At 46.2% G+C, this 23,596-nt stretch overlaps 1 protein-coding gene across 2 annotated transcripts in view; it reads left to right on the plus strand.

The window, feature by feature from the left end:
• The first annotated feature begins 3,930 nt into the window (after positions 1–3,930).
• Positions 3,931–23,596, plus strand: part of WDFY1 (WD repeat and FYVE domain containing 1) — a 46,191-nt gene continuing 26,525 nt past the window's right edge. The window contains exons 1-3 of one of the 2 annotated variants that reach the window (XM_053904386.1): positions 3,931–4,170; positions 14,977–15,064; positions 20,455–20,522. In XM_053904386.1, coding sequence (XP_053760361.1) covers positions 20,516–20,522 — 7 coding nt within the window. In that variant the 5' untranslated portion in view covers positions 3,931–4,170; positions 14,977–15,064; positions 20,455–20,515. The remainder of the gene's footprint in view (positions 4,171–14,976; positions 15,065–20,454; positions 20,523–23,596) is intronic. The other variant, XM_053904382.1, reaches the window with a different exon arrangement.

The following is a 23,596-nucleotide window of genomic DNA, read 5'->3' on the forward strand; positions in this document are numbered from 1 at the left end:
AAGAATCTGGAGTCAGTTCAGGAAGAATTCCACACGTTCACTATCTTGATCACCCTTGATAGCTAATCAAATTCATCACCTGCCACTATCCCCACGTTATACCTGATCACCCTGGCCTGCCTTCAGAAGAATCCTGTCAAGAATCCTCCCCCACCCAGCCCCGCCTTTACCCTTGATGTTTCCACTTAGTTTAATGTTCATGGACACTTCCTAGCCCCCCTGGGTATAAATTCCCACTGGTCCATGCTGTATTTGGAATTGAGCTGAATTCTACATACAGGTCTCTTTTCCCTTATTGCAATAGTTCCTGAGTAAAATCTGTCTTTATTGTCTAGCTCTTGTTTTTCTTTGGCAGATCATACAACTCAGTTTGGGGTCTCTTAACCTTTCAAGAGGGAAAGTCTGAATGGTTCATCATAGCCTATAAAAGCGTTCTCTTTGGGGAGGGAGAGAGGAAATGGAGGTTGGCACGTATCATAAGACAAGCTGATGGATTTTTGGGTGAAGCAAATTCTCTCAGAAGGGATGAGAGAAAATCATGATTGGTCTTTGTGTTTCAATAATTTACACTGCATGTGAACAAAATTCACTGAACATTAGTCAAATACATGGGTTAAAAGAAACCACAGGAACTATTATTTCTGTAACAGTCCATTTACTGGGAGAAATAATCTAGTAATCTAGTTGGAGCAAATAATGTTATGTTAATAGGACGGGTCTTTGAGAGTTTCTCAGTAAATACAACAATGAGAACGTAATATACAAAGGAAAAATGTAGGGTCTCAAGAAGCTTTTCCCACTAACTCACGAAGTTGAGGTATTAAGCAGTTTTTAAAATTCATTCATGAATTCGTTTATTCAATAAACATATGCTAATGGGACTACTTGGTTCTAGGACCCAGGCTCAGAAAACAGACCCCACCCAGGGCTGCCTGATGCACTTCATTTATGTCCCTTCAAATCCCAAAGTTATGTGTTCAGTCCAGACTTCTCTGCTACCCAGTTGTGTATATACAAAACTCCTGCACATAATCGTCTCCTAACAACTCCAAATGGACATGTCAAGCTTCATACGTCCAAAACTGAACTCCCCATCTTCTTGCCCAAACATCTTCCCCAGATCGGTAAAAGGCAACTCAATTTCTTCAGTTTGTCATCCCACACACCCTGGTGTCATTCCTGATTCCTCTTTCTTTCATACCCCATATCCAACAAAGTTCATTGGTTCCACCTTCCAGAAATGCCTAGACTCTATTGTCTTCTCACCGCCTGCACTCTGTTCTAAGCCATCACTGTCTCTCGACTGCCTTATTTGATTAGCTTCCCGACTCACACCCTTGCCTTTTAAGACTGAAGGCAGATCAAGGTAGTTTTCTGCACTCAAAATCCTCCACTGGCGTCCCATCTAACTTAAAGTAAAAGCCAAACTCCTGACCATGGCCTCCAGGGGCGACATTATCTGTCCGGTGGCCCTTCTTCCTCATCTCTCTGTACCCCTCACTCACTCTGCTCCAGCCACACTGGCTGCCTTGCCAGCCCTAGCAATTCCCAGGCATGCTCTCACCTCAGGGCCTTAGCACTTGCTGTGCCCTTTTGCAGGAGAGGACTTCTTCCACACTTCTGCCTGTTTTACTCCCTGTTCTCCTTCTTGGCTCAAACATCACCCTCTCCGTGAGGCCTTCCCTTGGGTTGCATTCTCTGGAAGCAGACACTGAGACAGAGATTGGTGTGCAGGATATTTATTAGAAATCCACATCTATGAAGAGAGGCGGATGTTAACAGGATTAGGTAGAAGTCGGCTGCAATACAGGCCTGACAAATTCTCATCCAACCCATGAGAGAGCTCTGGAGCAAGTTCTGCCTATCAGTGTGTCCCACACTGGACTGAAATAGCCAGCCCTCTATACTCCTCTCTCATTTAGTTACAGAATTCGGGCTGCCCCGTGAAGGGCATGGTCAAGCCTCGGTGGCTCTCTGCAGCTGAGGCAAACCCTGAAGGAGCTGAAAGCTAGAGAGCATCTGTGGCCCGCCTTCCTTCTATGAAGGTGGATCTATGCAACATATCTTGGAACGTTCCTTGCCATCCTGTTTAAAATTGCCATACCCTCTATCACCCCATCACTGTTCAGTTTTATTTTTTTCACAGCCCTTAACATCTTCTGATATACTATGTCATCTAGTTATTTCTGTTGTTTATCATCCGGTTCTTTCATTGGAATCTAAGTCCTAATGGTAGAGCAACCTTTGTGTCTTTGGAGCACAGCTACATGTAGACTGGTGTCTGGGTCATAGCACGCACTCAATAAATGTTTGTTGTTTGAAAAAAGTTGTTCAGTCTAGTCATCACACTGTAAAAGCCTTGCAAGAACCATGTCTTATTAATCTTGTCAGAATATGGTGCTTAGTAGGTATACAATGCATGTTTGTTGAATAAATAAATCCATGAATAAATGTTATTAACTTCATGTAAGAAAGTACTCGTATAGCACAGTCCAATAGAAATACCAGGTGAAGCACATATGTGATTTAAAATCTATTAGCTGTATTAAATATAGTGACATTAACTTTTTAAATATCTAACTGAATGTATCTAAATTTTATCATTTCAACATGTAATCAACATACAATTTATTAATGAAATCCCTTATTTTGTTTTGTTTTGTACTAAGTCTTTAAAATTCGGTGTGTATTTTGAACTCATACCATAACTCAGTTTGGACTAGCCACATTGGAAGTGCTGGATAGCCATGGGTACGGTACATCTCTAGTGCAAGTCTGCAGTTCATGGGTCAGAATAATATGGGGGGGGGAGTGTGGGTTGGAGAGGGGAGGTCTCGGGAGTCAATGATTTTCTGGGTCCCCATCATGACTGTAACTTAGCAGCTCTTGATGTGCTCTAGCCAAAAGCCACCAGGAACGCACCTGTACTTGATTACGTTGGGTTGGTTGCTAACTGGCAGGAGAAGGCATATCGTGGAATTATGCGGCCTTAGTGATAGAATTACTGTAGGATTTAGGTTTGTGTTCAGTGATTTTAGGGAGGACTTAAGGAAGAAGGGCTATCCTCTGGACTGGACTGGATTCTGTCAGGAAATAGGGGTAATTCTATGATTGGAGCTTTTACTAAATCTTGTCTAGAGGAAGGAAGACTAGGCAGAGGCTAAAGCTGGAACTAACTGGTAAAGAAACAGGAGTCACTCTTGTTAGCCAGCATAGAGGGATGTTTGTTCATTTGTGTGGTTTGGACAATTTCATGTTTTTGGCTGTGTTTATATATGATTATGGAGTGGCATTGTTTGGTGTTTATGTTCCGCAGGAAGCAGCTGTCAGCGCTGGGCCAGCTCCCGGCAGCACTGACATCTGGATCACAGCACCACGCCATCTCCTGGAGTTTTCTCTTTCTAATAGCCGTGCGCCCTAAAGCAAGTGATTTAACTTCTTCGTGGTCCAGTTTTCTCACGGCTACAAAGAGAACACAAGAGCTCTATCTCTCCATCTCTTAAAGTTGTTTTCAGCACTAAATAAGATAATCCGTGTCAGGAAATGGGGATAGTGCCTGGTATAGAGGCACCACTCAATGAGTGTCACCGACTGTCTTTCGAGGATTCTAAAAATGGCACTGTATTTTTTCACGCTTGCCACATCTTCGAAATCTTCCAAACAATGGCTTCTAAGAAGAAGCACGACGTAAGTATCATTATTTCCAGAAGGGCTCTGGTTTGGGGGACAGTTCCTCGTCCCCTCCAACGGCTCAATCCACTCCTGGGTGAATGCCTTTACCATTCAACCTTTGTCACTTCCCCACTTGTTGGGAGACGGCCTCCGGGGCTCTCTCCCGGCTTCGGAGTTTTCGGCTGCGCGGCTTCCCCAGGCAATACGGGCGCGGGCGGCAGCACTCGGGAGCTTACGGCGGCGCGGCGCCCACGCGGCCCCGGGAGCCCGAGCGGAACCGGCGCGTCCCCGCCCGCCCGGCCGTCAGCTGATGGGCTTCCCGCCCGGGAGGCCGCTGCCAGCCGCCGCCCGTCGTGCGAACATGGCGGCCGAGATCCACTCCAGGCCGCAGAGCAGCCGCCCGGTGCTGCTGAGCAAGATCGAGGGGCACCAGGACGCCGTCACGGCCGCGCTTCTCATCCCCAAGGAGGACGGCGTCATCACGGCCAGCGAGGACAGGTAGGGCCGGCGGGTCGTGCGCCGGCGGAGGCGCGACGGGGGCGGCCCGTACTCCCGCCGGCGGCAGGGTGTGGGGATCGTGGGGTCGGAGGCCTCGTCCCTCTCCGGGAGGGGGCGTCCTCGGCCCCCGGGACCTCGCCGCGCCCCTCCGGTCTGGGACCTTCACTGCACCCCTCTAGCTCGGGACCACGGTCTCACCGCTCCCTCCAGCGGGGGACCTCCTTTCGCGGTCCCATAGCGCCCTTCCAACCGAGGATCCCTGTCCCAATGCGCCCCTTCAGTCAGTGACCCCCACCGCGCCATTCTAGCCCAGGATCCACGCCCCTTCCAGCTCGGGACCCCGGACCCTCCGTGCCCATTCCAGTCGGCGACTCCCTCCCGCCGCGCCCCTCCATAGGGGTACCCCCCTTCCCGTCGCGCCTCTCCCGTCGGTGACCCCCACCGCGCCTGTCTAGCCCGGGACCCCCGTCCCTGCCTCTCCTTTGTGGGGTTTTGCTTGCCCCTCGAAAGCGTCGCGACCTCTGGGGGATTTCTTGGCCTTCCGCAGTCAGTTCCAAACCTCTGAGCCAGGAGTATTGGAGGCAGGTGACCGCGGGTCCTGCTGCGAAGGATTCCCCTCTCTCAGCAAACCTCCAGGAGCACTCACTGTCTCCCTTCTGCTTCACAGCTGCTGGGACCCGCTGAACTCTATTTACTACATAGTTTTGTTTTTTTTTTCCTAAAAGAGACTTATTTTTTAAAAGGTTGGGTGCTTTTATTTTAAAGAAAAATGTGTTCTCCACTATTAGCAGAAACCCAGTATCACCTGCCATAAAGAATTAAACTAATGAGTAGAGTATGTTATCCTGTGTGCACCTGAAGTCATCTCATTCTTGTACTAAGACAACTGGCATTGAAGAATGCCCTTCACACATTTGGGAAACACTGATCTGGTGCGATTTTGTCATTTTACCAAGAGGAAGTTGAGGCCCTAGGAAAGCCCCAGAGATACTGCTGAAGCCAGAAATGCAACCCAGGACTCTTACCTTTTTGGTCTGCCCAGGGCAGTGCGATTGGATTGGAGAGATACGGTTTGTTTTAAAACTTTAGTGTTTTTAAAACCCTGAAAGTTTAGGTTTGTGGCTTTACAATAGGAATTTGGAAGAAATGACGGATGTTTGCTGAGTGAAATTGTGTTTCCTTGCTACAATGAGTGCTCTTAAATGGTGATATTCCAGAAGCCAAAAGGCTTTCTGGAAATGGAAGGTACTGTTCTTTGCTTAGAGCTGACAGCTTTTTGTGGTCCTTTCTTTTGAAGTAAGCAACATCTGAGGGCCTGTTCTGGGCACGGAAAACTTGAAGCCTCCTGGGTTGCCTAGTTGACCTTTGTATTTTGCTTTTCGAGTCTGGTTATTATGAGCAGGCAATAGCCTCTCCTGGCTTGTATAATGTAGCCAACCTCAGAGGAGGTGGGGAGTGATTGCAAAAGACCTGGGTGTTGGTGTGCAGAGGCAGGCAGGGAATGGGAGAGGGGGATATGAGCCACAGGGAGACGAAGGGAATGTGAAAAAAAGGCAAAGGGCACAAGAATGATATTTGCGTCATGATCAACTTAGATGCAGACAACATTTCATAAAACTTAGCTATCTTATTCAGTAAAATATCTTATCCATGACTCATGCATGTTGGGTAAATTGCTGAATATTTGAGATTACTGGCCAGGAGCAGTGCTAATAAATGTTTTATGGAAAGTGATTACTTAGCTGCTCTGGGATTGAAATGTTCTGGGGGGAGCCTTAGATCAGCTCTTTTTTTTTTTTTTTTTTTAACTTGGACACAGCAAGGCCTTTGCTGATGACCGGACCAGGTGAAGGTCGTTAGAGCCTTGTGTTTCCAATTTGTGTTTCAGGCCATGGAGCTTTCTTGAAGGTAGGACGTTTCTTAGCAGGTGCCTTTATGAGATTTATGAAAGCACGTGGCTATGGGTTTTTGTTGTTGGATGTGGGGGTCTGTCTTTACATTGTCATAAATAGGTGTCTTACTGTTCAATCATTTATTCACTCATGCATTCATATATTTAGAAATACTGTACCTATTGAGTGCCAGGCTCTGGGGAATACAACAGGGATCAAAAGCCACAGCACTTGCCCTCCTAACTTCTGATTCATTGATTTTTATGGCCCTTGACCCGATGAAACCAGCATATGGAGGAAACAGAACACTGACCGCCCTTATTTATCAAACAAGCATTTATTAGACACTTACTGTGTGCTGGACCTGTAGTGTAGAGAGACCAGTAATGCCAAAATCTCTGCTTCCAAAGGACTAGACAGACTGGTTGAAGAGATGCCCTGTGCTCTCGGCTTCTAGGGTGTTGGGGAGACACAGAGGAAAGAGTGTCCCTGAGGGCCAGAGTTCAAGAAAGTCTCCTAGAGGAGATGTCACTGGATAGAGAAGTGGGCTGTGTGAAGGGAGGAGGACACACATCCCTGTTCCAGGCAGATGGAAAGAACAGGAGGGGAATAAAGAACCACCGTCACTTCTAGGTGACCGGAGCAAAGTGGGGATGAGTGGCCATGGCAGGAGAGAGTACTGAGAGCCGGACGGTCCTAGTGTCCCGTTTTGGAAGGGCCTTCTTTGTATGCCACTGTTAGGAATTTGACCTTAGTTCGTAGCTAGTGAGGAACCATCAAAGACTTCAAAGCAAGCGACGCGATCAGAATTTGTACATTGGAAATAACAATAGCTAACCTTTTAAAAGTTCCTTCTCTCTGGGTGGGGAGGGGGAGAGGGAAAGCAACCACAAGGATTGATGGAGGGAGAGGGATGGGAGGTGGGCTAGATGGGCTTGTGATGGGCACTGGGTGTTGTATGTGAGTGATGAATCACTGAATTCTACTCCTGAAGCCATTGTTGTGCTGTGTGTTACTGAACGAAAATTTAAATTAAAAAAAAAAAGTTCCTCTCTCGGTTGGTACAGAATTGAACCCATGTATTCGGCGGCATCCAGTCCTCACATCTCCCCTTGAGGTGGGTAGTACAGTCACTTCCCTCATCAGGAGCTCCAAAATTCAGTACATTCTAAAAGTCAAAAGTGGGGGCGCCTGGGTGGCGCCGTCGGTTAAGCGTCCGACTTCAGCCAGGTCACGATCTCGCGGTCCGTGAGTTCGAGCCCCGCGTCAGGCTCTGGGCTGATGGCTCGGAGCCTGGAGCCTGTTTCCGATTCTGTGTCTCCCTCTCTCTCTGCCCCTCCCCCCCCGTTCATGCTCTGTCTCTCTCTGTCCCAAACATAAATAAAAAACGTTGAAAAAAAAAAAAATTTAAAAGTCAAAAGTGGTTTCTGTTTGTAAACTGGGCCCGAAAACTCACTGGTGCTACCACTTGAATAGATGAGACCGTTTGTAATCTCGATTTATCCCATGCCGTGTGAGTGTCCATTTGTTTTGCTGGGGAAACAGCAGTGCATGTCCCTTGCAGGTGCTACCCCAGGCCCTGCTGGGAGCCTCCTAGAACACATAGGGTATGCACCCTACCGCGGAGGGCCTTTGACAGTTTCGAAAACTGGTTCTCAGTGAGGGGTGACTTTGCCGGCCAGGGCACATTTGGCAATATCTGGAGACGTTTCAGTTGTCACGACTGTAGGAGGGTATTGCTGGCATCCGGTGGGTAGAGGCCAGAGATGACACGCCACACCTTGTAATGCACGAGGCAGCACCTCGCAGAAAGAATTACCGGCTCAGATGTCCTCGGTGCCGTGGCTGAGATACCCTGGTTTCGGCTTAATGTACTTACTTATCTGCTCTCTCTAGACAGTGGTTCTCAAACTTGAGCATGTATCAGAACCAAATGGAGGCCTTGTTAAAACACAGATAGCTGGGCCCTGCCCCAGAGATTCCGCTTCAGCAAGGCTGCGCTGGGGCCCGAGAGTTTGCCTCGCTTCCACGTTCCCAGTGCTGTTTTTGCTGCTGGCCCAGGAACCCCACTTTGAGAACCCCGGTTCTGCAAGTTCCGGGTCACGGTGCTTGCTTGTGTAGGCCCACTGGGAGGGAACACCGTTTATACCTTGTCTGTCCTCTTTTATGTCAGTTTCTGGGATACATTTGCCTGGAGTCATTTGTTACATGCACGAGTTTATTTCCCATTGAAACCAAACTGTGTATATGACAAAGCTAATGCGAACAATCCGCTCAGAGTATTAAACCGGTGTGGGGATACCGAGCTTAATTGCATCATGCTGGGGTCACCCGCCGGTCATGGTTTTGGCAGAAACCTTCGGGGTTACTGGGCCGCAAAGGGTTAACAGAAAACGGCCCCTACTCTTTTGTATGCATTCATGTAGATTTTGTTACAGTGGTAATTACCCTAAACTCTTCAGTTTCCAGTTGCCTGCACTTTGGAACGGGCAGTTTTTGAGCATGCAAAACAGAAGAATGATACATGCGTGGACTTTACAAAGAAAAATTCCTCAGTGAATAAAGTATGATTGTCTCTCTAGTCGGGGAAACTGTAAAAATAAAAGCAATAACCTGAGCGGTAAGTTGAAGGGCTTGAGCTACAGCAGTCATTTTCCTGAGAGTGGAAACAGAAGACGAGACTGCTTTCAGAATAGAACTGCAATGTGGTGAGACAGCGAAAACCCATTCCCTGGACACACCGGCCTTTTGAACTGTTTTGCTGGGGACTGCATCAAAAATGTAGAGTCAGTTGGAGGATAGAATTAAAAACAGAAAAAAACCTTTATGATAAAACCTTAGAAATAAGTTAGGGCTGTGGTCCTGAGGTCTTCAATTTTGGGAAACAGTTTGAGGATGAGCGTGCTTATGCTATTGTTGCATCAGGGGCCCGGAGGCCACGATTGATTTCCTGGAGAAGAAATTTTGCTTGGCCTAAGTCAAACAAAGGCAAGGCTCCTGTGTTGTGAAATATTTTAGGATGTTGCGCTTAGGCTGGGAAACGAAACAATGACAGAAAACCAACTCGTAGCATATTTTTTGTGGCATCTTCTTTTCTTATTATTGTTATGCCAGCTGTTTACTTAATATGTGTATTTCCTTTTAGGCATTTCTAAGACTGAAAAGATGGTTTGAGGGAAAGAGTGTATCTTTACTAACTGTTCATGCAGAAACAATTTCGAATAAACCACTTGATTTTTAAGTGTTATGCTTAGGAGAAAACCTGGCATAGCCGAAGTTGTTAGCCTGTACAGATAACCAGGGCGTTAACTGCTGTGTTTTTGTTTTCATGCAGTGCCTAAAAGTAGACTCTTTGATTTGTGTTAGAAAATAAAAGCAAGAAGTGAGAAGGGAAGAAGCATTTATTCCTCTCTCGTTAGAGTGGCCCTTCTTTGTGATGCTCATTTTCTTTTTATAGCATAGTTAAGAACAGATTCTGGATCCAGAATGCCAGAGTTTGAATCCCAGCCGTGTGACCTGGTGCAGGTTACTTATTCTTTCTGTGCCATAGTTTTCTCATCTGCAAAATGGGAATAGTATCTGCCTCACGGTTTTGTGAGATTTAGATGAATTAGTATGCAAAGTACACTGAACAGTGCCCAGCACAGAGAAAGCACCATATATATGTTGGCTGTTATTTCCCATTTAATTACTTTAATCTCATCAAAAGCTAAAGATATCTGCTTACTCTGTGTGTGTGTGTGTGTGTGTGTGTGTGTGTGTGTGTGTGTGTCTCAATAAAATAGTTTTTCCTGTATAAATAAAGCAATACCATTTTCGGAGTGACTTACAAACCTAAGTTCTTGTAACAGTCTTTGAGTTGTGCCTTCTCATCATTTCCGTATTTGGTCATTTACAAGTCATGTCAGTCATTAGTTTTTCCTCATAAAATCTTTGCCCTGCTGTGTTTGGGGGCCCCAAGATCACCCCCTCGGTTCGATGATTCACTAGGAGATGGTTGTCCTCATGGCCGTGATTTATTACAAAGGACACAAAACGGAATCGGTGAAAGGAAAGGAATGGTTGAAGTCCAGAGGAACTCAGAGTCACCTTCCATGAGTCCTTGCCCTGGGGAGTCACACAGGAAGTGCTCCTGTGTTATGTCCACATCTGTAAAATACTGTCTACCAGGAAGCTCATTAGAGACTCAAGACCCACTGCTTTTATGGGGGGCTGGCCGTAGCACTTGACAAAATTCTAGACTCACAGAAGGAAAGCAGGCATGCCGTGGTCTCTCAGATGTTAGTATGAGTGAATCACTAAACAGACCTGGTAGGAATAAAGCATGGAACAGAATTGGAAACCAGGCTACTCTTCCTACTTCCTCAAACTGTGCTTCTCTGGGGTGAGTTTAACCTTGTGTTTCAAGACTAGGCTGGGGATAGAGTTTGAACTTTTTTTTTTTTTTTTTTTTGGAAGTTAAGAAAGCTTTGCACAGCCCCTAAATTGACTGCATCCTGCCTGGATTGCTCCTGTTTCTAGAGGTTCTGATGGCTTTTAGTCTTCTTGATAGCACAGAGGTCACAAGAAATCATCTCGATGCTGATAGTGAACAGGTAACAGCAGGAATGGTTCCTCAAGTGAAAAAGAAAATACCTGCAGGTAGAAAAGCAGAAAAGCAGCCATCTGGCTTCTGGAGAAGCGTTCTTCCCTCAGGAGCCCGGGGAGATGCCACACAAGGGGCCTCCCTCCTGTGACAAAATCAGGAATCATCATCGTGGGCAGTTGAATTCCTTCCCTGGGAAAGGAGATGGAAATTTAAATTTTTCTCAGCCAATCTAATTAGCCTCAGTGAAAAGAGGCCGATTTCCCTGCCTTTCCGTTTAGATGGTCAATTCAATAAAAATCTAGTGTTTTCCCCTTTTGTTACCAAAGGAGAAAAGCTTCTTTCTGTGGCAGGAATGAAGAGGGCAGAGTTCAAGAGACTTGGCTGAAAGGAAACTGCTCTTTATTTGATAAAAGCAGATTGCATTGATGACCACATCCTTTTCTTCCTCTTGCAGGCTAACATCCTCATGTTATAGAAAGCATGGAGGCTACCAGAATTACCCGTTATGTCTGTAGCCCCTGAAGGTAGAGTAGGAAAAAATATCCTTTGCTGATGGTAACAGAGATGCTTGGTGGTTTATCAAGATATGAAATAGTATCAGCAGCCTTACGAGTGACTGGAAAATCAGATTTCCTCAAACGTACTATTGTAAGAGTTTAAAAGAATTAGGCCTTGCGCTTAATTTGTAACATATGCTATCGTCTGTATTTTGTGTTTAATTGGTTAATTGAATAATGCTGGTATATCAGTTTATAATATAAAGATGGTTGAATTGCTTTCATTTAGCTGTTTGGGGATGATTAGGGTGTTTTTTGAGAGTTTTCAAAAAAGATCTCGTTTTATAAATGCTGCTGTGTCAAGTGAGACAGAATTTGGCCTTGTGATTTTGCCAAAGCCCTCGTGTGCTCTTTGAATCTATTTATCAAAAGTGTAGGCATGATTTTCAAGGTAATCGTACTGGAAAATAAAATGTATTGGATCCAGATGTGCGTTCTCATGGAGTTTCAGGTTAAAAAATGAAATTAATCACCACTCCCACAAGATGCCTTCTGGTTTGAGATACGTGCTTTTCACAAGGAAAAACCATGCTTTGACTCTGTCTGCCTTCCTCCTCTAGTCCAGCTTAAGCAGAGGAGGCTTTATCGACTTGATTTCCTAAACTATATGTTTAACTTGCTTTTTATCACTCTTTGAGGGAATCAGAGGGACCAGAAGTGATAAAAGGAGCCTCTTTATCCATTCTGATCATCAGGCAGGCATATCTTGGAGAAGATCACAGACTAAGTCTTCCTGGAATAAGTACTTCATTCTTAACCAGACTTGTGGTTTTTAGTCTGCGTTTCATGTATCTGCTATAGTAAGGTAAAAGAACATGCAGAATTATGATCCTTAATAGGATGAACAATATTGACTGATATTTAATTAAGAGAAATAACTTCATTTAGCTTTTACAGTAACTTCTTTAGTTTCTTGGGATTCAAATTAAGATCTGTGTAAAGTGAAGATCCTGTATTTCAATTAAAAGTTGAAGTGGACTTATTTGTTTATTCAGTACATTTAAATCCTTGGTACTCAGTAAATGCCAAATGTTTTTTTTTGGTTTTTTTTTGTTGTTTTTTTTTTTAATTTTTAAGGTCAGAATCCTCAGTATTCTTAAAGGTATTCTATTTGTGGAACAGGTAGAATTGTATCATTTGGTTATTGCTATGAAACAAACCACTTTAAAATTCAGTGGCTTAAAACAGCAAGTACAGTTGACCCTTCCTGGAACAGAACAACATGACTTTGAACTGTGGAGGGCCACTTATATGTGGATTTTCTATAGTATGGTATAAATTATAAATTATTTTATATGTTTATGGTACATATAGTTTATGGTATAAACTATAAATTATTTTCCTTATGACTTTCTTAACATTTTTTCTTTCTAGCTTATTCTGTAAAAATACAGTATATAATAAAATACACAGAATATGTCTTAATCGAGAGAGACTTTGTAAGAATACTGCTCCTGTTTAGCACAGAAGTCAGTGTTTCTTTGAACTAAATGAGAGCTTTGAAATTAGATGTAGACTTTTCCACAGTCTGGATTTGTTTGGTGGAAAAAAAGTAACGCTTCATGTTTCCTTATTGTTTAGGGGTTACGGAGCACAAAATGTGGAATTTTCTGAAAAGCCTTTTTTTTTTTTTTTTTTTTACTTGTTTTACTTGTTATTTATCACGTAAAGCCTCTTCGCTTTGAATTATTTACTTTTGTAATGTTTTGAAATGCGAATTTTCATCATCCTCTGACATAAGAGCAATGGAATTGGACAAAACGGCCAAAGAAATTGACGTTGGTTTGTTTGATTTTAGGGCCTGGACTCTCCTTCCTTCCGTCTCCCTAAGTATAAAATGGAGGTCCTGGCTGTCATCTTTGCCATGAGGATGTGGCATCACGTTCTCCACCGACGTCGTCTTTCTCGAATCCGAATGTGTGTCTAGAATACAGGAAGCAGCTTTGTCTGCCGCTACAGTTCACTACTGTGAACTTAGAAGAGGTCAGGCAGGGCCACGTGTTGATCAGGAGGCATGGTTTTTTATTGCCGTGTCTCTTTCAGGCCCGGTGCCCCCGGGCCTTTGGGTGTCTTCTCTTCTCTGCCTTTCTGCATCTGATTCCTTTGTGGGGCTGTGCCCCCTGCTCACCGCTCCCGGGGCGTGACATTCTCTGTTCGCCCAGTGTCTCTAACCCTGTGTCTCGGTCCGAGTCTCCTTATGAGCTCTTGGGCGTCCTTGACCCTCTGCACTGGCCTCCTGGATGCATCAGATCCTTGACTAGACCCCGTGGGGGCATGACACGCTCCAGACGTCAGGCCCTCGGCCGTGGCGTGAGTTCCTGTTGAGGACAGTACGAATCTCCGAGGGAGAACCTCCCGTGAGGGATGACCAGAGCCTCTTAGGATCTGCCTTACGAAAGAAAGAGAAGGGTCTGCACCCTGCTGGAGATTGCTCTGATTCTAGTGCCTGCCCTTGGCACTGGAGCTTCTAATCTGAGGCCTGTTTTACCCCTCAGCCTGGTTTGCGCTTGTTGGGAATGATTTGGCAGACACATTCTTGCCGAGTGAAAAGTCTTCACATTTAGATGGCTGTCTTGACGTCACACAAGATACCTCCTCCTTGTTTGATTGTTGGCTTGTTCTTCTGCTTATTGATTGGAGGTGGGGGACCCCGCAGTTCTCTGGATGTCAGGGCTCCAGGACCACCCCCCACCCCAACAGGGAGCCATAGGTCTCGGCTGTGTCACAGGTGCGTTCCTTCTCCTCTCCTACCGGTCCTGCTCAGCCCGGTTACGGAAGTTAGCTCTGTCATTTTACATTATGCTTTAAAAAAAAAAAAAACTAACATTTCATAAACCTTTTCTCATGGATTCATGGTCTTGGCAACTATTTTTAACGGCTGCACCAGCCTGTTAATTCAAGTAGCTTATCACGAACCCATGGTTTTCATAACTATTTGTAATGACTGCGTAAGCCGTTGAATTAATATGCCTGGGGCCCATTTCATTATTTAACATCCCCCCCCCCAAGTTTTTACTCCTTTGAATAGTGCTCGGAGTAACTTTTTTTAAATGCGTAATTCTTTTTTTCCTATGAACTGATGTCTTCAGAATCAGTTGCCAAGCATGGAGTGTCTCAATCACTTTGTTGTTGTCATGACTGTTGGTAGCAGAACCAGCAGTGTTAGGCGGGAAATGTTTTTGCTCACCATATGGAACAAATTCTTGCCAAAGAGCTGGTTCTGATTTGCGGTGCTGACACAAAATCATGAGAACCCTAGTGATGGCGTTTTATTATTGTTTTCAGTTGTCCGTTTGCTCACCCCCGCATTTTTAAACACGTTTCAGTTCGAAACCTTTAAAACAAGAAAGTACAGGCCAGCGTTGGCTTTTCGTTTGTCTAGAAAATAAGCGAACCATCCACCTTGCTGAAGACCGGCGGACAAATAAGGCTGTGGGCAGCGGCGTGCAGGCAGCGTGGCGATGCGTACGTAACGTTACCGTCTCACATAGAAATACCTTTTCTCATCTGCGCGTGGAAAATGCCGCAGCTGTATGTAAGTCCCGGCTTCTCTAACTAGGAGGCCGGAGGAGGTAGAGGTAGGTAATCTTAGCGGGGAGAAGTCTGAAAAAAATTGTATGCAGACCCTGAAAGAAATGACACATTTCCTTTCCAAGTACCTTTCGGAAAACTATCAAGCTATTGTTTTAAAATAGCTTAAAAATAGAGCCTCGCAAAGATCAGCCAGTTTCTAAGATTTCGGTTGTAAGGCAAGACTTTTTTTTTTCAGATTGACATGGTCTTGGAATCTCAAAGAAAATCCATCCTCTAGAAAAATGGCTAGAATAAGCAGCAAGCAAAACAGAAAATGAGTTGAGGTGCGTGGGTGTAAACTTGTCAAAATATTAAAGGAAAAGTTAAGCTGTTGTATCTTAACTCAGTAGAGAAAGCAGCTTAGACATTCGTCTAGGCAGGCAATATTGTGGTTTTGTAGAAATAAAACCATCTGATCTTGATACTCTGTGATTATATGGTCTCTTAATAACATCCTGGAGTTTTTAATAGTTTTCTCCTATAAATGTCACAAACTGTATTGTGTTGCTTAGAACTTATTGAATAGATTTTCCCCCCAATTTATTTAATAGTAAATGTTCTCAGCCTGTGGAATTTGTTGACTTTTTTTTAATTAAAAAAAAATTTTTTTAATATTTTTATTTATTTTTGAGACAGAGAGAGACAGAGCATGAGCAGGGGAGGGGCGGAGAGAGAGGGAGACAGAGAATCCGAAGCAGGCTCCAGGCTCTGGGCTGTCAGCACAGAGCCCAACGCGGGGCTCGAACTCACAGACTGTGAGATCATGACCCGAGCTGAAGTCGGACGCCCAACTGACTGAGCCACCCAGACGCCCCTAAATTTTTTTTTAATGTTTTATTTACTTTTGAGAGAGAGGGGGGCAGAGTACGAGTGGGGGAGGGGCAGAGAGAGAGGGACACACAGAATCCGAAGCAGGCTCCAGGTTCTGAGCTGTCAGCGCAGAGCCCGACACAGGGCTTGAACCCACGGGCTGTGAGATCGTGACCTGAGCTGAAGTCGGACGCTTAACTGACTGAGCCACCCACGTGCCCCATTTGTTGACTTTTTAAATAAACAGCCCAACTTAAGCCTGTTTTTGCAGTCATTCTTTAAACCAAATGAGACCTATTCTAAACACCATACAAAACACATTCCTATATTATTTAGTAGAAATTATACAACTTTGTTTAATGCATAGGTTCTTGGGAGTGCGGGAGTGTTAGGGGTTAAACCTAGCACTGTCTTGATTTCATCTTGGAAGTGAGAGATTTTAGCGTTGTTGTGGAAGGAAGGGAAAGAGATTGGCTTGAAAAGAGAAGAGGCAGGGTTCCAGATAGAAGGTGTGACTACAAAGAGACCTTGTCAAGGTCAAGTGCCGATTTTGGAACTTGATTCCCAAGAAAGGATGGGCTTCTCGCAGCCCGGATATGATCGATTTTCAACCGAAACATCCCATGAGATCATTTAAGTCTTGCCAGTTTCCCAGTGTGTCAGCTGGGTGCAAGCCAAAGTACAGTACTAATGTTTGTCCTCTAAGGGAAATGATACTGTGTTTCAAAAAATGCCGGTGTCTAGGTAGGTTTCATTTTGACCGTGGGCTATTTTGAATATCATTCTGAGCTTTGCAGACTTAAAATTAGACCTTTCCAGGTTAGATGATTGGCTGGAAGAGATAACCTTTAGGGTTTCCCCTTCTCCGGCCGCCTTTTCTGCCTTTGAGTATCGCTCTTCTCACGAGAGGACCCGAGGAAGAGCCTGTGGCACTGAGTCCTTCCTTCTTTGAGATGCCAGTGTGTCTATGACCCACAACTTTTGGAGTTGATTTGAAGGGTTTTAGAATGTGTCTGTACTCTGTTCTTCTTTAGGCCCTTAAAAAACCTGGCAGGTTTAACCCCTTTGTGATCCGCGTGAATGAAGGCCTGTGAACTTGACAGGGCGCTGTGCGACGCTCTGATCTCCCGGTGCCTTGCCTTTTCCTATATCCTGCCTTTGGAACTGGAGTAGGACCCTGGGGTAGATTTAAGGCTTCTCAAGGCGTTGGCCTTTAACTTCTTACAGCTCCCTTGGCTTCATCCCTCATGTTGAACGTAAGTAACGAAATGTATCCGTAAAGCCTTCTGTAGTGAGTGACAGGCTGTGTCATGCTGAGATGGCACCCGTGCTGCGGTATGCCCAGATAGACCATCTGGAGAGGGGAGTTCTTGGTAGAGTGGCGAGGGTGGAGGGCTGAGGGCCTAACTGGAGCTCGGGGTACTTGGGGCCCTTGAGGACGCCAGCTCGTTGGGATGGAGGTCTGGGTTGGGAAGTCATAGGCACTGAGTGTCACACGGACCCCTGATTCGAGACCGCCAACTGCTGGTGGGCTCTCAGCACGGGGCAACGGAATGCGTGGCTCCTTGGGAGTTGCAGCCGCTGGTGCACCTGCCCCGGGGCGGGCCCACCGTGTCGGAGGGAAGAAGCCACCAGGTGATGAGAGGAGCTGACGGAGCCAGGCTGTGGTGGGTGTACCGATAACAGAGAGCAAGGGCCAGCGTCACATTTTGGAATCACTGCTTACTTCTTAAAAAAGCAAATAAGCAAAAATCTGCAACACCGTTATTACACCTAAAGAAATGAACGGTATTTAAAATTTTTTTTTTTCAACGTTTTTTATTTATTTTTGGGACAGAGAGAGACAGAGCATGAACGGGGGAGGGGCAGAGAGAGAGGGAGACACAGAATCGGAAACAGGCTCCAGGCTCCGAGCCATCGGCCCAGAGCCCGACGCGGGGCTCGAACTCACGGACCGCGAGATCGTGACCTGGCTGAAGTCGGACGCTTAACCGACTGCGCCACCCAGGCGCCCCAAAATGAACGGTATTTTAATACCATCAAATATCTAGTCAGTGTTCAGATTTTCAGTTTCATGATGATACACGTGTGTTTAACAGTTTGTTTGAGCGAGGATCCAGATAGGTCTATGCATTGGGATTGCTAGATATATCTTTTTTTTTTTTTTTTAAACATTTATTTATTTTTGAGACAGAGAGAGACAGAGCATGAACGGGGGAGGGGCAGAGAGAGAGGGAGACACAGAATTGGAAGCAGGCTCCAGGCTCCGAGCCATCGGCCCAGAGCCCGACGCGGGGCTCGAACTCACGGACCGCGAGATCGTGACCTGAGCTGAAGTCGGACGCTTAACCGACTGCGCCACCCAGGCGCCCCTAGATATATCTCTTAAAACCGCTTTAATTATAGCCTGATCCTCTATCTCTATTTTTTTCCCCATGCAAATTTTTTGTAGAAGGAACTGGGTCATTGTCTGTAGCCTTGCCTGTGGTCTTGAGTTTTGCTGAATGCACCCGTGGGGTGGTGTTTATGTTCCTCTGTATTTCCTGTAAATTGGTAGTTGAATCTAGAGGTTTGATCAGATGGTATCTTCCAACAAAATTGGTATCATACTGCTGTTATTGGTTTTGTAGAGGGCTTTCACTTAACATTATAATGTGAACACTTTCTATGCCATTAGCTATTTTTCATAACTTGATTTAAATGGCTCCAAACTACAAAGGTCTGTATTATGAAAAATTTTTAACTTCTGAGGTTTGGGAAAGAAGAAGGTCGGGTAATCATGAACAGCAACCAAGGACCCCATAACAGAGAAGTCTAAATGTTACCTTGAAGAGTGTTAAATTTTGGTTTAACATGTGGAATTACAAACTGTAAAAATTAAAGGTCTGTTTCTACATGCTTTAGTCTGTTCTCCCCTCTCTTTTAATTTTGGATGTGAACTTGGACACTTTAGAGCTTCTTTTCACAATACAGGTACCTCAAAAGAAAGTCTGCCTGGTTATCTTGCCTTGTGAACCTCGTTTAATGGCGCTCAGCTGAACAGATGGTGTTTGATATTCTTCTTGGTGTCTCTTCAGACACGGTATATGGTACTTGCTTGATTGCAAACAACAGAAATAAGTCAGACTGACTTAGGCTGCTTGATGAGGGTGTTTCTGGTAAGGATGCTGGGGTGTCTGCCTCGCAAAACCCCAGTCTCGGGAAATAGCTCTGCTTTGGGCATGAGGGACTTTCACCTGGACCGTCTGCAGCTCGTTTCTCCTTTTAATAAGTTGACTTCATACATTCTGCAATCCAAATCGCAAAACATGTGACCGGAAACAGCCATTTCAACTACTGGAGACAGTGATCTGTTTTTCTCACTCCTTGTTTCTGATTTCCCAAGGGAGGAGCTGATTGGTTCAGCTAGGGTCAGACGCCCATTTCTGGTCTAGCCAGTTGTGATCGGGGCGGGATGTGGAGAAGGTTGGCAAAGGTTCCATTGTGACCAGTTGGCAGTGGCCGGAAGACAGGGCATGTTGTACACATGGCTGTTCCTACCCCGAGGCCTGTGTTCAGCTCTTCTACAAAGTAGTCATTTGCCCACTGTGCTACTGGGTCATCTTATTTATTTGGATGAGTGAAGGTCAACATCTAAGTCTTCCTTTATTGTGATCTAATCACACGCAGGAATCTGTACAGGTCTTAATTGCAGCTGGACAAGTCCTGACAAATTGATACACTCGTGTAACCAACTCCCCAGAGCCCTGCCATTGCCCTGAAAGTTCCTGTGTGTCCCTTTACATTCTGTCTTCCTCCCCAAGAAGCAACACTGTTCTGATTTTTATCCTCATAGACCAGTCGTACTTGCCTTGAACTTCAAACAAGATGGAGACCCGTCGTGTCAACATTTAGCCTTCTGTATTTTAGTTTAAGGTGAAAACATTTAATGAGTGCCAGCTGTGTGCCAGAGTCGGTGCTGCTGTTAGAAATAGGAGAGGGATTGGGACAGAGCTCACAGGAAGGGACAGTAGGATGGCTGGGACTCACTGCAGAGGCAGAGCGTGCCTGTGCCGGAGGAGGCACGAGTGTCCCAGGGGTTCTGAAGAGGAAGAGGCCTGGAGCTTGGAGGAGGTTCTGTGAGTGGAGGAGGAAGGGTCTTAGTGTTCCTTATTGTTCTTCTGACATGAGCCAAAATACCAATCTTTGGCTATTCTGGTCATTTGTCATTTTCCTGCCTGTGTACAGGATTTCCTCATCTCCCTGTGTGTGTTCTGATGAAAGGAGAGGCCCAGAGACCTGGCGTGGGGTGATTTCCCCCCGGGGGCAGGAAGGCTGGGACTTATCAGAAATGAGCACTGCTGTGGGCTCTGCTTCCCATGCGCATCTGTCCCGCTACTCCAGAAGCATTGTCGTTCCGTCTGTATCTTCTGCTGTCCTCATTTGGCCCAGATGGCAAGCAACCAAATTTGCACAGTTTGTTTTTTACTAAGAAAAGCAGTGAATAGTTCTCCTGTTTTCTTGGTGTATCCTCATATAATGAGATTTTATGTATTATTAAACTCACTTGAAATCCTGACTGTGAGCTACTACATAACTTGCCATATGTGGTCATATATATGTAACTGTAGATCACGTGTGTGTGTGTGTGTGTGTGTGTGTGTGTGTGTGTGTGTGTGTGTGTGTGAATAGTGTATGGACTACATATAATGTATGATGTGCTGTACTTGTGGGTCCTGGTATATTTCTCTAGTTTGTCCACCTGATTAACCTTATGAGGTCATTTGGGAAATACTACTGAAAATAAAATAAATAATTACATTTCCCTGGAGCACAAAAGAAGATAAAATTACTAAAAAGTACTCTTTCATTCTTTTCTCCACAGAACCATTCGAGTATGGCTGAAAAGAGACAGCGGTCAGTACTGGCCCAGCATTTACCACACAATGGCCTGTGAGTAGCTGAGCTGTTCCACTTGAGGAAAGTGTGTCTAATGCCTTTGATGATTCATATTTCAAATACTTATTTTTTTGAGAGCAAGAAAAGTGTGTCTAATGCTTTGATGATTCAAATTTCAAATATAATTTTTATTTTTGAGAGGGAGAGAGCGTGCCAGGGAATGGAGGGTGGGGGGAGGGGGAAGAGAGAGGGAGAGCACCTTAAATGGGCTCCGTGCCCAGTGCGGAGCTCCATCCATGACCCTAGGATCATGACCCGAGCCGAACGCGGGAGTTTGACGCTCAACCAATTGAGCCAGCCAGGCGCCCCCGATGAATCAAATTTCAAAATGCCTGATTAAAAGGTACTACTAGGGGCCCCCGGGTGGCTCAGTCGGTGAAGCACCTAACGCTTGATCTCAGCTCAGGTCACGATCTCACAGTTCATCCCCATATCAGGCTCACGCTGATAGCACAGAGCCTGCTTGGGATCCTCCTCTCCCTCTCCCCCTCCCCCTCCCTCACTCCCCCCCCCTTTCTCAAAATATATAAACATTAAAAAATTTTTTTAAACAGTGCTGCTAGATTTCAAAATGAATTTCTTAGTTGCCTCATACCCCAACAGACGACGCTAAATCGCGGGAAGACTTCTTTTCTTTTGCAAAGGAAGTTGGGTCTGCTGGCTTAACTGAAGCTGAGTTGAGCAAAACTGAAAAAAGAAAGGAGAGGTGGGGGGAAGGGCATGCCCGCCACCCCCAGGTTTTCCTCTGTTTTTATTTTGCCAACTTGCATTATTAGTGACCGTGTACTTGGTAATAGCTGATCCTGACAGTAAAAACGAGCTCTGTGCACCCCCCTGCCTTCATAACCAGCCTCCGGCCCGGTCTTTTCACAAACTTCCGGTACTACTGAGAGATTGGGTCCAAAGTACAACCCTTTCTACGCAGAGAACTTTCTCAGGAGTTAAATGTGTTCAAAAACTCAATCTAGAAGATAAAGCCTTTGCACTGGGATTTTGAAATCGCCCTGGGATGCAGTGACTTAAAATTACACTTAAGTTCCAGCCCTTTGTGCAGATGTCAGCAGCACTGCCTTCCTTCCCCCCCCCACTCCTTCTCTTCATCCTTTCTTGAAAAGGAAGCCCCGCAGCAGAGGCCTGGGTGCCACCCGGGCCCAAGCTGGGCTTGGATCCTGCCGTCCCAAACGGCCACATAGAAGCCATCCTTGGCTGCTAATTCCTTAATGAGGCATTTTCCTCGGTTAAGGGTTCCAGTATTCAGAGGACCCCCTAGGAAAAGAAAAAAGGCTTTGGGGCCTGCTTGATGCTGTGTTACGTCTGAACACCGCTGTAAGGTCCTTGCCACTCGCTGCACACGCTGTTGACTGCGTTCACAGCTTAAGAGTTAGCCCAGAGCCAGTGGGGCGTGTTAGACACCGATTCCGAGTAATCAGTCGGGGTCATCCTTCCGAGGGCCTCTTTCCTTGGCTGCGCTTCCTCCTTTGTCTCTTGCAGTGTGTGTGTGTGTGTGTGTGTGTGTGTGTGTGTGTGTGTGCGCGCGCGCGCGCGCGCGCGTGCATTCGGGTCCTGCAGTCGTGCTCAGAAACAATTAGTAGTCCGTCAGGAGTTTCCTTTTTTCTGCCTGCCCGGGACAGCTTGGGCAGGCTGCGCACCTCCTCTGTCTTGGTGGTTAGTCACTGAAAGCGAAGATACCGGGACAAAGATAACCATTACAAAAGGAACCGTAAGACTTTATGAGACATAGCACCTTAGAAGACTCCGCGAAAAGCTAATCATAATTGAGGACTATGGACTGACTGTTGCCCGCGTCCGCACACATAGGGAGCATGCGTCACCTTGCCTGTCCCCTCTCAGCGGTGATGACCGATGGCTTGGCAGATGTACTCATGGAGCCCGTTTGGGAAATTTTCTGGGGGGGGGGGGGTGTTGGAGCAGGGTAGAGGCATCTCTCAGACGGGTAACTCCTCACCTGCAGTGGCCCAGTGATGGCCCTGACGGCCGGCAGTAGCCACAGCCCGAGGAGGTCCTGCCAGTGCCGGGGAACATTTGTCATCCTCGTGGACAGTCTTGTTAATGCTGCCACTCTTATTCCTCCCTCCCGTCCCCTCCTCTCCCCCACACCTCCACTTCACATTTTGGGCACAGCTTCACGTCCCCGAGTCCTCAACCTTGGAGTCGTTCGTGCTCCTTGGAATAGAGACTTTGTCCTGTATTTTGCTCACTTACTCCTCGGTTTGTGTGCATCCCAGATATTTAGTACAGCTTTGTAATTTCTCTCCCCAAACCTGGCAGTGGAAGTGTGCGCTCTTTCTTGGCTTTTAGGTCTCAGGCCCGTGGCGTGGGCTCTCTCTGTTGCCATCCCTTGCTAACCTGGCTTAAGTGTCCCCCCTGGAAAGTAGCTCCCAGAATGCTGCGGCTGGAAAGACCAGTGACAGCTGGGGAGAACAGGCCCAGCCTCTCCGTTGTCGGTGGCTGCCACCCCCATGTTTGCACCCAAACACGTTCAGTTTGGTGCTTCCGGATGCTTCTGTGTTGTGCTCCATCTGGAACTGCGTCCCTGGTGAAACTGTGAGAACACCGCCGGCAGAAAACAGGGCGAATGAATGCCGAGACATGACTGTTTCGCGATGACTTTTGTTCCCAAACGGGTTTCAAAATGTGACAAGTGGCAGTTGGTTCTGAACACCGTCTGCGGGTTGTCTGGTCGAGGATGCGCGAAGAGGCCATCCACCAGGTGAAACTCTTTCTTGGGGCCTGACAGAGTGAAGGAAGCCGCCCCTTAGCGTGCCGCTCTGTGCACTCGAGTCGCTCTGTCACTTTACCTCACCGAGCAAAAGGAACTTTCAGAATCTGCTCTAGCCAAGGGGAAAACGGTCCCTCCTCGTGTCCACATCTGCCAGGTGACTCGTGCCTCATTTTTTCGGGTAGGACCTTTCTGTGAAATCGCACAGCTCTGCAAGGGAGGGGGTCTTTTCACCGTTTGGTCAGCAAGGGAACCGATGCCAGAGGGGTTAAGCCCGTGGCTTGTGGTTGGGATTCCAGTCCCTGCCGTCTGGCTCCAGAGCGATGCC

The sequence above is a fragment of the Panthera pardus genome, unplaced genomic scaffold, assembly GCF_024362965.1.
Source record: "Panthera pardus isolate Hobbes unplaced genomic scaffold, ASM2436296v1 HiC_scaffold_10, whole genome shotgun sequence".
Lineage (NCBI taxonomy): Eukaryota > Metazoa > Chordata > Mammalia > Carnivora > Felidae > Panthera > Panthera pardus.